Below are 12,355 nucleotides of genomic sequence, written 5' to 3'. Positions count from 1 at the left end.
GAGGAGCAGGAAGAAGCTCCAGGAAGGTAAATAGGGCGTTTGCACTTAAATCGCTCCTAAAAGCGGCAGCCAGTCCCGCGCTCGGCCCTTTTCGGGCCCGGCCTTTTAGAAGTAACCAGTGAGACGCTGGACGACAGCAGCAGCAGCTCCCGCTGGCGGCTCAGAGTTCCCCCGGAGGGAAATCCTCTTTGTCCGGACGCCGCGCGCCGGCCGCGTCTTTCAACAGGATGTCCCAACAGAAGGTGAGGTCAACTATGAGCAAACGCCGCACAAAAGGCTCCGGAGCTGGATTTGATATTCTTTGAAGATTTCGCCACCTCCTCGAGTCCAGTCTTTGAGAGTTAATTAAACATTGGCCAGCGTGGGGTCAAGCCTCAGCTCCACGCCACAAAGACTGTATGTTATTATGATCTGACGTCTTGATGGGATGTTACAGGAATTAGCCGGAGCTTGAATTGAATCTTTTTGCCCATTCGTTTAAACCAACAATACTAATACTCGTGATCATCCTGTGGCCTGTTCTTAGATGAGCCACTTCAGCATCTTTACTTTTATTCTTTCAGCATTTTTGCATCGCATCTAGCAAAGAAATATCATTTTAAGGAAAAAAGCTAAATGAAAGTGGCCAAACAGCTTATTTTTCATCCCCCTGACTGGCTTTGGCAGGGCATCCGTAGAAGTTGAGCTGTTGGCTGCCCTTCCGTGTCTTCTGTTGTTGTTTTCTGTAGGCCTCAATGGGATGGGTAGTTTGTGAAATGACAGGACATGCCAACAAATTGCATCACTTCTGGCTCAGCAGCCAAGGACAATGCCGTGCCATATGCCAATCGGGGGTGAAAGGGGAGGGGGGGATGAATAGGTCTCATTTCCATGTGCTCCCCTCGAAGCCCGAACCCCCCACACGCCCCCTGGAAGAGCAAACCTCCCGTTGCCATGACGCGCCCCCAGGAAGCCGGCGGCGCTACCTTGGCCGGTGGTGCGACACAGACATACGAGCTGACACGTCGGCCATTAGCTAAAACAAAACCTGCAGAGATTCATGTCAGCGCGTGGGCGTTGGGAGGACCCGCTCTGCGCCGGGTGATCTGCCTGAACCAGGCGGCCGGGCGCCGTGAGCGGAACCGACCCGGCGTTTCTCAAATTAAAGGCTGGTGTCATCGTCATATTAACCTGTTACTTTGTGTCTAATAGTTTCCATCTTGTTGCCACTTTCTGCTATATTTATACTTTATATTGATTAAATCATACGTCTTTCTAGCTTTTTACTTTATACAACCTTTCCTTACTTTGCCTTTTTTATATGCATATATATATATTTATTTTATTTATTTATTTATTTATTTTATCTTTTCAGACCCCTTTTGAAAAATATCACTGGGTCAGATTATGGTCACAACGTTTAGTTTAAATCTTGTTTTATTTACCCAGTTCTGTCATTTTTAGGTTTTATTGGTTGTTTTGAAAAAAGTATAATATTATTTTATCTCTAACTATTGGATAAAAACACATATTTAAATTTTATTGACTAAAGGTTTTTTAGTGAACAGCATTCAGAAGGTTTGCACTGACCCGTGTCTTTCCTGTATCTGAGGATCAGATTTAAATAGGTGAGGTAATCTGAGCAGGGAGCCGTGATTTAAGAGGTGTTTTGCATTGACACGATACAAATGAGGATGCTCCTGGAAGGTCGAGCAGCCGGCACCGTCCCCGTATCGTGCTAATTGGGACAATATGTGCGTGATAAATCACTGGCCCGACTCTGGATCCTCTAATCTGTCATTCAGTGAAAAGTATCATCACGTCCACTTTGTCGCCAGTGTGGACATGGCTGAGGTCTGGTTGCTGGAGCATATGCTGTGTTCATGTGCTGCGTTGTGCTGCTGAGGGAGGGAGCTGTGAACGGGTTTTAACCTTCGACGTGGGGGAAGTTGTGCGTTAATTCTGCAGCCACCGCGTCACTGGGCCGGTGCCAAGAGTTGCCCCAGTCTGGGCTCAGGGGGGGACGGGACCCGGCCCCGTCCACCAGGCAACCAGATGCCGAGAGGATAAACTGTGGAGGCTTCAGGACCACAGCATCAAGGTTGTGTCCAAATCTGGAGCCCGTGATATTAGTCACAGAGGGGATGTGATGAACGACGCCGCGCGGAACAACTGGACGGGTGACGACACACAAATCTGCCCGTTAGAACAAGACAGTGTGCCACAAACGACAGACCGGGAGGTCAGAAACGCCACCGGGCTCTGAAGGATGTGTGTGAGGTGAGCACCTGCCTGACGCCAACAGAGACGCAACTGGGAGCTTCCAGTTCCACCAGTGAGCCGTCCAGTTTGCAGGAGAGCCGTCAGAGCCGTGGACGAGCGCTGCAGCAGACAAATGTGGGAACCTGTCATAATTAAACATGCAGATTTATTCTCCCAGTCTTACATAATCTGGTCCTCCCTTGTTTCTTGCTTTTTGGTGGGGAGGGAGGGGGAGACGGGGGAGAGGGGGGAGACCTGTGGATGATTAGCTTCTTTTTGTCCTCTGTTTTTTCTCCGCTTTATTTTCCCTGAGAAGATTAAATATTTCTGCTTGAGAAAATCTTTTTAAACGGCCACTGACTGCTGTCCCGGCCCCCTCCGTCACTGCCTGAGCTCGCGGGTCCCCCTCCGAAAAACCCACAGCTCTCCCCCATCTCGTCCTTCCAAAACGTGGTGAAAAAATGTAATCTTCTAACAAAGAATAGAAAAGCGAGGCTATAGAGGAATTTTTTTTTCTGCAAGTGGCCTCTTTATTGGGAGGGGGATGGGCCGCTCCTTCACAGTACCCACACACAACAGGGTCCAATCTGTCAAATAATTAGCCAATGTGGGAGAACAAAGGTTTTTATTTGCCCAAATTTCATACATCGCCGCCTGAACGCATCGTCACTGTATTGTGATGGGTCATGGGAACGTCAGCTCTCAGACGGACGGAATGGACGACCTGCGCACACAATATGCACAACAAGCATTTTCATGTTAATTGGGAATGCCAATAATTCAGCATCTTAGATTGAAGGAAGGTTCTGAAGTAAAGTGACTATTATAAAAATATTTAAAAAATGTATAAAGTGTTGCCTTAAAAAAAACTACCATTACTATTTTATCAAAGACTTTTAAAATTGTATTAATATAATGTAATTGTATTTAAACATAATTGCTTGTTGTTTTCAGTCCAGCTGAACAAAAATTTTTAATATTTAATTTAGAATAGCAGCAGTTGACCCTAAATATAATACAGAAACTATTTATTGTCTGTAAATAACTTAGTTACTGTATTAATCTTTAGGTTCCCACAATAAAAATGAGTGGACTCAAGCGCTGAAACTGTCCTTAACTCTCACTGTTCAGGACTTCAGACCACACAAACTATTTCATGCTCCTCAGATTTACACTGGATATTTACAGGAGCGCGTCGGGGATTAAAACTCTTTTTCTGTGGTCACTGGATAAAAAGAGGATCCTGATGCTGTCGGCCTTTATAGAGTCATTCTCCTTCACCTCTGAGCTCCCGCTGAGGCAGATCGGCCTGGATGCGACGCTCCATCACACACTTCTCTGCAGGATTAGGGCGATCGGCTGGCGTCTGAGCTGCACAGGCCCAGGTTGTGTTGAACCCAGAACTTGGACTTTACACAGAGCTGAACACTGTGGTCGATGGGAGGAAACTGAATAATGTGAGATGCAGCTGGTTTGAATGTGAAGGAAGGTGTAACGCTAAGTTAACGTTAATGTGACTACAATATCTACACACACAATGTGAAAACTACTCGTTTTAAATGTCACGTCTTTCTCTCTCAAAACTTCCTGACAATTTTTTAAATCATATTGTTTTTATAAGAAGGTCACAATCAGCTGACAGGTCTGAAGTATTACTGCTTTTCTTGCTACACCTCTAAATTTAAAGGAAATGCTGAACGGTGTGAAGGCAGTTTACTGTGTGTGTGTGTGTGTGTGTGTGTGTGTGTGTGTGTGTGTGTGTGTGTGTGTGTGTTCTGGGTGAGACTGTATTTGTCAGCATATTTAGATTTTTTGAGTTTTTTTTAAAGGGACATATTGCATCTAATATGAAAAATAACTGACGATGAACACATTTAAAAATATCTTCAACAGCGGTGAGATTGTTTTCTATTTTTTCACTGGTCCTAAATAATTTAATAGTAACTGAACAACTCTACGAGCGAAAAGCACAAATGTCAGCGTGAAAAACTAAACACACTGAACTGTCACGTGTGACTAGTTGACATTCTCAAATCTCGCCTCAGACTCAATGTTTCGCTCTCTGCTTTTTTCCTCTTTCTGAGACTGTGATTTATACACACAACATGTTGCACAATAGGAGCCTTGTTTGCTAAATGGGATAGCCTTAATGGAGACTTATATTTCCAGGATTATATCTGTATTCAGTTGCAAATGATTTGGAGGGGGGGTCGCCTCAATACTCTTCCTCTGTCTATGAATAATAGTATCATTTGAATTAAGTGGACACCTGGTGCAGTGGGTTCGGCTCGGAGGCGCGCTGTTGACTCAGCTTTTTTCAGCTGTTATCGTGTCTGTTCATACTTTCCTCCACCCCACACATTACTCAGTTCCTCACTCCATCTCACCACTTGTAACTTTAGTCTCCCTTCGGTAAAAACTTGCTCTCCCCTGAAAAGCGCAGGAGGAGGAGGAGGAGGAGGAAAAACTGGGCGGAGGAGGGAGGGAGAGAAATTCTTATCAATCTCCTCTTAGATTTGGGCAAAGTCATTTGAAAGCGCGGTGTAATGTTTCAGGGAAAACTTCCAATTAAATACTGTAAAAAGATAAAATAACAGTAGGCTGGAGCGGCCGTCGCTGCCGTTAAAGCCCCCTTTTGTTGATTTATTGTACATCGGCCACTGAGCCGTGAGGGAAGGGGACGGTTCAGGAGGGATTCGTTTTGTATGCGTCCTGCGTCGGCTCCACACACAATCAGGCCTGTATTGCGTTTTGCAAATTTATACCAGGATGTAGGTTTAGAGTGTTCTCCCCCCTCCTCCCCCTGAAAGGAAAAGAAAGTTTTTCAAGTAAGTGTCTGCTTTCATGAGCACAAGTGATGGAGGCTCACAAACAAAGCTTTGTTTCTAAACTCACAGATGTACGGCCCCGCCGCAGCTTTGTCCGCGGCCCTGAGAAGCATTCACGCATTTCTATTAAAGCACAACATTGGATGCTTGGAAATACTTCTAGAGTGGACATCCAATAATAAGCCGGAGCTTTCCCAGGACGCGGTCTTCAGCCGGGAGGAGAAATAAAAGGTGCTGTTTCCAGATAAAAGAAGCAGAATTCTGATTGAACCATCGCCTTCTGAAATCAAATGAAGACATTGAATTCTGAATTGTAGTATTGTGCCCCTTTATACTTCTACTCTACTACAACTCAGAGCAAACTCGTCCTTTTGTGGCTTTTCACACTTCACATGTCCGACGCAAGCACTTCACCAAAAGGTTGAAACCGTCTGAGGCCTTCATCCTCCTCCTCATCCTCATCCTGACGTCACAGCCTTCATCAGCAGCTGTGAGGTTTCACCTGGGAACGAGGAGGAGGAACAATTATGCCTCTAATCCTCCTGTGGATGCAGTTACAGTACGTGTGCGGGTCGATGGACACGTATTGTTGACTCTGATCGATGCTCGCACACTTCATAACACATCTGAGCATGACAGCGCTCGTTTAGCGCTGATTGCAGGCGCCGGGCTGGTTATGGATCAGCTGCTCGGGCCCTGAAGTGGCTGCCGCTGATGACGTGATTAAATCAATGGCGCTCTCTCCAAAGGCTCTTTGATTCGTTCTCGTTTGGCTGCGCAGCAGAACAGACCCGCGGGTCTGAGTCGCGCTGGGACAAATTACCCAGGATTCACTTCACAGACGCGACACCTTCAGCGTCCCAAGAACGGTGGGAGGCGCATTAGCCTGTGAAGCACTCAGAGCAGGAGGAGTAAAGGTTTGAGTTAATGACTCACTGGAAGCTCCAGGTTTTAAAAAATATTCACTTTTAAACATCTTTTTGACTTTTATCAAATTTGGAGAATTCAGTGATTTTTAAAAAATACATATTTTGGTTGTGGAAATATTTTAGTTTTTTAGTTATATTTTCACAATTTGTAAGAATTACATAAATAATTAGGAATATTTACAAAATGTGTGTCCCTCCCTGTGTTTTCCCTCTTTGTGATGAAGTGAAAAGTTCATCAATTTTACTAATGGCTCCTTAAAAACGTTGTTTTTTCTGGATCGCTCGTGAAAACGCACCGATGCGGCGCTCCCTCCGTTGTGTGACCACAGGAAACGCTGCGTTGCATTTGTTTGGCAGCAGCTGTGGCGCTCGGAGCCGCTGGTTTCTCCGCGGCTGGCGAGGAGCGGGCCGGATGCGAGGCCCGGCCCAGGACGCGCTGTAGAACCGCTGTGGACTCTGTTTTCACCGTCTGCAGCGCATCGCGTTCACCCCCCCTCATTGCTCTCGTTGGTGGATGACGCACGCGCTGCCGCTGCGTGGCTGCAGGTAGAACAGGTCCAGCTGAGGTCCAGCTGAGGTCCAGCTGAGGTCCAGCTGAGGTCCAGCTGAGGTCCAGCTGAGGAGAACCTTTTCCTGCCGCTCCCTCTCCTCTGACTCCTGTTCAGGGCTCCAGGATGGTGATATTTCCCAGCTCCTCGGCCTCAGTGACAGACATAACACAAACATAACCCTGGTGACAGATCTCCTCGCTCCATGTGTGCGCCTCTGTCTAACTATTGATTATCTCTGAGCACGAGGCCATAAATGACTCAGGATCATCTGGCTGAAACCATCTGACCTGTCACTAAAGGTTAATCAAATAAAGCCTCTCGCTCCGCGGAGCGCGGCCGTGAAACGGCCCGTCGCTGGCGTTTATTGCATCATTAATGTGGGAAGTCAGATCTGCGGCCGTAGGAGACCGGCCCGTTCACAGTGAAAGCAGGATTACGTGCGCTGAAGCCTGAGCCTTCGAAGAAACGGAGGAAAACAAGAGGTTCTGACAGGTTTTCTGTCGTCCGCTGATATTAAGACGAGAACGTGAGACCTGCACCAGGTTCCAGCTCCTAAAGCAGCTCAAAAGTACTCATTAAAAATATGAATAAATAGTCAAACTCAAGGCACAATAATGATAAATGATTCAAATAATAATTTAAACTTCATGAATTTAGCCTGGAATAACCTGACAGAGGCTGAATCGCAGCACAGCGAGGCTGAAACGCGTCCACGGGGAGAATAAAGCGTGAGAGCGTCTTACCTCCGACGGGCTCCAGTAAAAGTAGAGGCCTGAGCCGGAGAGAGACAGCAGCGGCTCCAACCCTGGGAACGGGCCATCGCATGATAAATATCAGTGATGTGCTCCAGGCTGCAGACGGTGACTCACAGGAAGTCACTGTTTGAGTGGGTTTAAACACATGGAGACCATTCTTAGTCGAGGCTCACATAAAACGGGCCCGGCTGCTTGGGCTTGTGTTTGTGGAGCTCTGCTGTTTTTACTGGGCTCCGACAACACCTTTATTCGCTTTCAGGGTGTTTGTGAGCCACCTTCAAACTTCACATGAATCTGCAACTTCACGCGCCGGTGGGTCTGAATGGGTCCTGTCTGAGTCACACTCCCGCGGGTCGCTGCTTTAAGACCATTCTCACACTGGTGAGTCGTGCTCACGGCTGCGGTGACGAGGACGAGGACGAGGTCCTGATGGTTTTTGTGCCCGGTGTCGGTCTCCTACTGAGGCGCACGCTGCAGGAGGAGGCTGGAAGTCCTCACATGTGTTGCTAATGTGTCAAAGATGCCCCCGGGCTCCTCTCGCTGCTTCATTATGTGTCGGAGGAAGAATTCAGATGTTACTGAGCAGAAATACAACAAGTACTGAGGTCACTGCGACAGTCAAACTAGGTTTTTACGGCCTTGATGACAGTAATGGAAGAAAATGACTTTTTAGGAAAATCTAAATCTTTTAATGTTTTGTTTAGTTTGGTACAATTTCTTCTTTTGTTGTTGTTTTTGCTTCTTTCTTTTAACAAAGAGAAAAAATAAGGTTACTATTTAATAATTATTAAATTTGTTTTATTCCTTTTTGGTGGACCAGTTTACCTCTTACTTTTTTAATTAGTTAACAATTGTAGTTTAACTATTTTCTCTGATTTAAAAGTAAACAGGCATGTAAGCGTTTACATTAAATCTTTTGCTCCTTAAATACATTAACTGCTGTTACTGGGAGCTTAAATTTCTTTTTACGTTAACGCTTCAACGCTGAACCATAGAGACGTCAGTGATTCCCAGACTGAATCTCAACCTGCTCATTTGTCATAAGTTAATCGGAGAAGCTGCTTCTGTTAATGCCAGAAGCCAAATGAAGGACAACCTGCAGCTCTTTGTTAGTCGGCTCTGAAAAGGCTGCTTACTTTCGCTGGGATCCACTGTATTCTTATTCGAAAGCATTGTGTTGAGGAGCGTCCTGCTGGTGCATTCAGGGTCATCTCCCCTTTGTTTAATGTACTTTAAAACATGGTGATGGTGGATTTTTTAACAAACAGGAGTTACAGACTTTCCTTCAGCAGCCTCTTTTGTCACATACTCAACGGCTGTAATTAACTGTTATTGCAGCCTTTCTCCTGAACACGTCTTGTGACATTTGCAGCTGCGGCGCTGTTTTAATCTGCCTTCCTGTTTCTCCAATGCTGCTCTAAATCTAAATTATCTGAGCAACTCCTCAAGTTCCCGCAAGGAGACGTTTCCTCTCTTTCCCCCTGAACTCCAGCAAATATTTCCACCATTGTCCACTACCCCACACAAAGTGAAGGGAATCTGCCACAGCCAATCTCGTCCTTTTTGATCCCAGTCCGTCGCTATCATCAGCTTCCTCATTTACAGCTTGAAGGCGATCCTGACACCTGGGACGTCATGTGAAACCATGAAGGACAGGAGGCAATAAGCCGGAGAATAGCGGCAATCTTCAGGAAAGTTCTCTATTCACTCTGGCTCCCGTAGTTCTCTGTCCTCTTATCCAGGCTGGAAGATAAAGAAAAAAAAAATCAATACAGAAACACAGTGTTAGATAAAAGCAGGGACGAGGAGAGAGCCGGCCAAGTTAGGTGCAGTGAATTAGAGCGATCAGAAAATTCCCAGCCACTCAGCTCTCAGTCTACATAAGCTAACAGCCCTGTCTCGGTGCTGTCTGTCACTCTGTGCGACGCTCAATCCCTCTTTGCCTCCGTGGGTTTTAAGGTGCTTGGTTAGGTGGTGCTTCATCTTAAAGGACTTTGTGCAAACGGGACAGCCGAAGGGCCGCAGGTTGAGGTGCTGCATCTTCACGTGCCGGTCACGCATGCTCTTGAGGGTGTAGGCCTTGCCACAGTGGCAGAAGTGGACTTTTCCTGTGTAGGGGGTGCCAGCGAGGGACACGGAGGAGGATGAAGATGGGGTCGGGGGCGAAGATGGCGGAGGGAAAGCAGCGGAGGAAGGCGACAGATGGCGGCTGGAGGTGGGGGTGAGGGAGCTGCTCTGCCCCGCGCTGGTGGACGGCCAGCTCACCTCTGAGCCTGCCATGGTCAGGTCAGGGGACACAGGCACCAACGGCCGCTGGGACACTTGTCCTGTGTTATTCTCAATCTCATCGTATGTTCCTCTGCTAAAGGTCCCGCCTGTAAAACAGTCAAAGTCAACATCCTCTTCCTCCTCATCTTCCTCCTGGACTTTACCACAGCTGCCCACCCCTGCTCCCTGAGACCTCTGCTCTTGCTGAGACCAGGGACTCGTCTGCCACTGCTGCTGAGCTGGAACCGGACAGGACAGGCCCGGACCCCCTTCCACTGTGTGGCAAGTACTGGGCAGGTCCGAATTATCGTTTCCCAACGACTCTCTCTCCACCTTGTTCTTCATCCCCTCTGCACTGCTTTTCCCTGGCGCTAGTCCAGCTTCCTCGTTTTCATCTGAAACTGGGTGGAAGGCTGTTGGAGACAAACAAATTACAGATCTGTTTATTTGCATCATTTCTTAGTAAACACCTGCCTCTGCATTATATGCTGTGTGTGCACTCATTTAGGTCTGTACGATGTATTAAATGTCTACTTTGTGGAGAGCAATGTACGTAGTAGAGCTTTCAGGCTTCTTACCACAGTGTCCCATTTGCTCAAAGTCTTCCTTCAGTTCCACCTCGTCCTCTCCTACTCCTTCATCTGCCTCAATCTCTCTCTTCTCATTCTTCCTCTTCTCTTGTGGCTCATCACTCTGTCCACTCCCTCTATTTTTATCCGGCAGTCTATCAGCGCTCAGCTGCGCTCCCCGCTGCTGGAACCTGACTTTCTGCTTCAGCGCCTCTCCCCCTGGGGGCCCCCCGTGGTGCCGGCTGCCGTGGCCGGGTCCGTCTTGTGCAAAGTGGCTGGTTTTGATGTGATTTGAAACCCACGCTTCTCCACAGCTGGTGTAATCATTCGCTGTATAGCCGGGGAGCGAGTCCAGCTGAGAGTCTGCTAAGTGCTGGGCTGATGAGGGACGTGTCCGCCCCCATCTAGGAAACTGCTGTGGGCGTCTCCATGTGGCTAAGGGAGGCAAGGCGTCAGGCTTCCTCTCCCGTTTCCTCGCCTCCCTTTCCAGATAGAGGCAGTCGGTGCTGCTTGGCGACTGCTGCCGGGATGCGGTGCCTGGATGAGCTGCAGCCGCCTCTCCAGGGGCGGCTTCAGCTGGAGGACGGGGCCTCTTCAAGATCTCGGTGCATTTGTCCACGATGTGCCACATCTGAAGAAAACTGGCCACAGTGACATAGTTCACAATGTCCTCATGCACGATGCTCAGCTGGCCCGTGTAGGCAGAACTCAGCACACTCTCAAACGCCACAGGGTCCATAACCGAGGGGAGTGAAACCGTGGTGACGTTCTTAAGTAACACCTGTTCAGACACAAGCACAAAGAAAATGAGCATCTGCACAGAAATAATCACGTACGCCGTTAAGTCCACTGTGTGATTTGGAGCCACAGCTACCTGGTCGTGAAAGTACGGAGACGAGGCAGCGAGGACACAGCGGTGAGCCCGGAACACCTGGCCCTGCACCTGGATGGAGAGGTCACACAGCCGACCCTCCTCCCGCTGTCGGTTCAGATTGTCCAGAACGGCAGCACGGACGCCAGGGAAGCACACCTGGACCGTCAGACCCGCCGGAGCGGCAGAAGCCGTGCAGGGCGGATCCATGGCTCCACAAAACTGGAGGAAAGTCCGTCCAGAGTTCATACATTAACTACTACCTATTGATGAGTTTACATGTATCTACAGAGCTACTTGATACTGACGTTTAAAACAGGCCTAATCCATTTGGTTTGGTAACGCCTGCAAATGTAAATAAACAGCGTCCACCTGACGATCACCCCCTCAGGTAGCTAAGCTAGCGTGACGTTAGCGTCCCAAGTTGACAAGGACATACCTTATATTCAACGTGGTACCTCACATAAACCTCTAAAACCGCATCAACATAACAAAGTCTTAAACAGAACCACGTGTTCCCCTGTTAAACTACACTGGTCTTTGCGTTAGCTAGCCTGAAGCTAACCAAGAGTCACACAGCAGCTAGGTTAGCTCGTAGCTAACGTTAGCCTTGTACTTTACCTTTCACGTGAGGCTAACGGTTGTGTAGCGCATTTTATAGTCACGTCAACGTCGACGGTGCTTTGCAGCACTGCAGTGGCATCATCGTCAAGTTCCACACACGGAGCACGGCCGCCTGTTTGTGCCGACGGGTCGGGTTAGCTTCGCTCACGTAGCCGATGCTAGCCGGACGACAGCAGCATCCTCGCACGGGCCGTGAACTGCACCAGATGTCATCACAATGTGCTTCAACGGCAGCAAACGTGCCCGTCTAACGTCACAACATCCGGATCCATTGATGCACAGGAAACGCATTTTAACTAATGGCCGCTCATATCAACTGGTGGTCAGCTTGTGCTGACTGAAGGATGCCATCACTGGACCAGCACCGGCCCCGCCCGGCCGGATCCCCGTTAAAGGGCCAGTTCGGCATCTCGGCAGCGAAAGACGCGTCGTTGTCATTGAATGGGCTGCACACGCAAGGTGACGCTCGGCCGCTGGATTTCACGCAATGACAATCTCGCATCAGCTTAAAAGCAGCGGGTCGGACGCCTAAGCGGCGGTCACATGCGGCGTGTGCTCGGCCGCACACGCACGGGCGTTTTACCGCAGTGCATCTGCAGCATCCTCTGAGCCGCGCGACAGAGACAGAGGTGCCGCTGTGGCGCAGGCAGAAACGCCGCTCACTGCACAGGACCTGCTAACCGCGACGCGACGCGACGCGCGCGCTCGCTCCTCGCCCG

The 12,355-nt window shown here is 48.5% G+C and overlaps 1 protein-coding gene and 1 long non-coding RNA gene across 3 annotated transcripts; both read right to left on the bottom strand.

Moving 5' to 3' along the window:
• Positions 1-4,634: 4,634 nt before the first annotated feature.
• On the bottom strand, positions 4,635-9,240 carry LOC129604806 (uncharacterized). 2 transcript variants are annotated; one of them, XR_008696052.1, is made up of 3 exons: positions 7,293-9,240; positions 6,295-6,698; positions 4,635-5,571 (listed from the first exon to the last, which is right to left on the bottom strand). It is a non-coding gene; the product is annotated as an uncharacterized LOC129604806 (long non-coding RNA). The 2 variants fall into 2 exon arrangements; XR_008696053.1 differs by lacking the exon at positions 7,293-9,240 and having other exon boundaries at positions 4,635-5,044; positions 5,137-5,571; positions 6,295-7,286.
• Positions 9,241-9,242: 2 nt separating this feature from the next.
• Positions 9,243-11,774, bottom strand: LOC114866010 (zinc finger and BTB domain-containing protein 22-like; the record flags this gene model as incomplete). The annotated part of the gene is made up of 4 exons (XM_029167591.3): positions 11,634-11,774; positions 11,016-11,234; positions 10,151-10,922; positions 9,243-9,985 (listed from the first exon to the last, which is right to left on the bottom strand). Coding segments are annotated over exons 2-4 (1,722 nt in total), but the record flags the coding sequence as incomplete, so codon positions are not given.
• Positions 11,775-12,355: the final 581 nt, after the last annotated feature.

The sequence above is a fragment of the Betta splendens genome, chromosome 11 (assembly GCF_900634795.4).
Source record: "Betta splendens chromosome 11, fBetSpl5.4, whole genome shotgun sequence".
NCBI lineage: Eukaryota > Metazoa > Chordata > Actinopteri > Anabantiformes > Osphronemidae > Betta > Betta splendens.
Note: the sequence above shows the minus strand (reverse complement) of the source record. Positions and strands in the feature narration are given on the sequence as shown.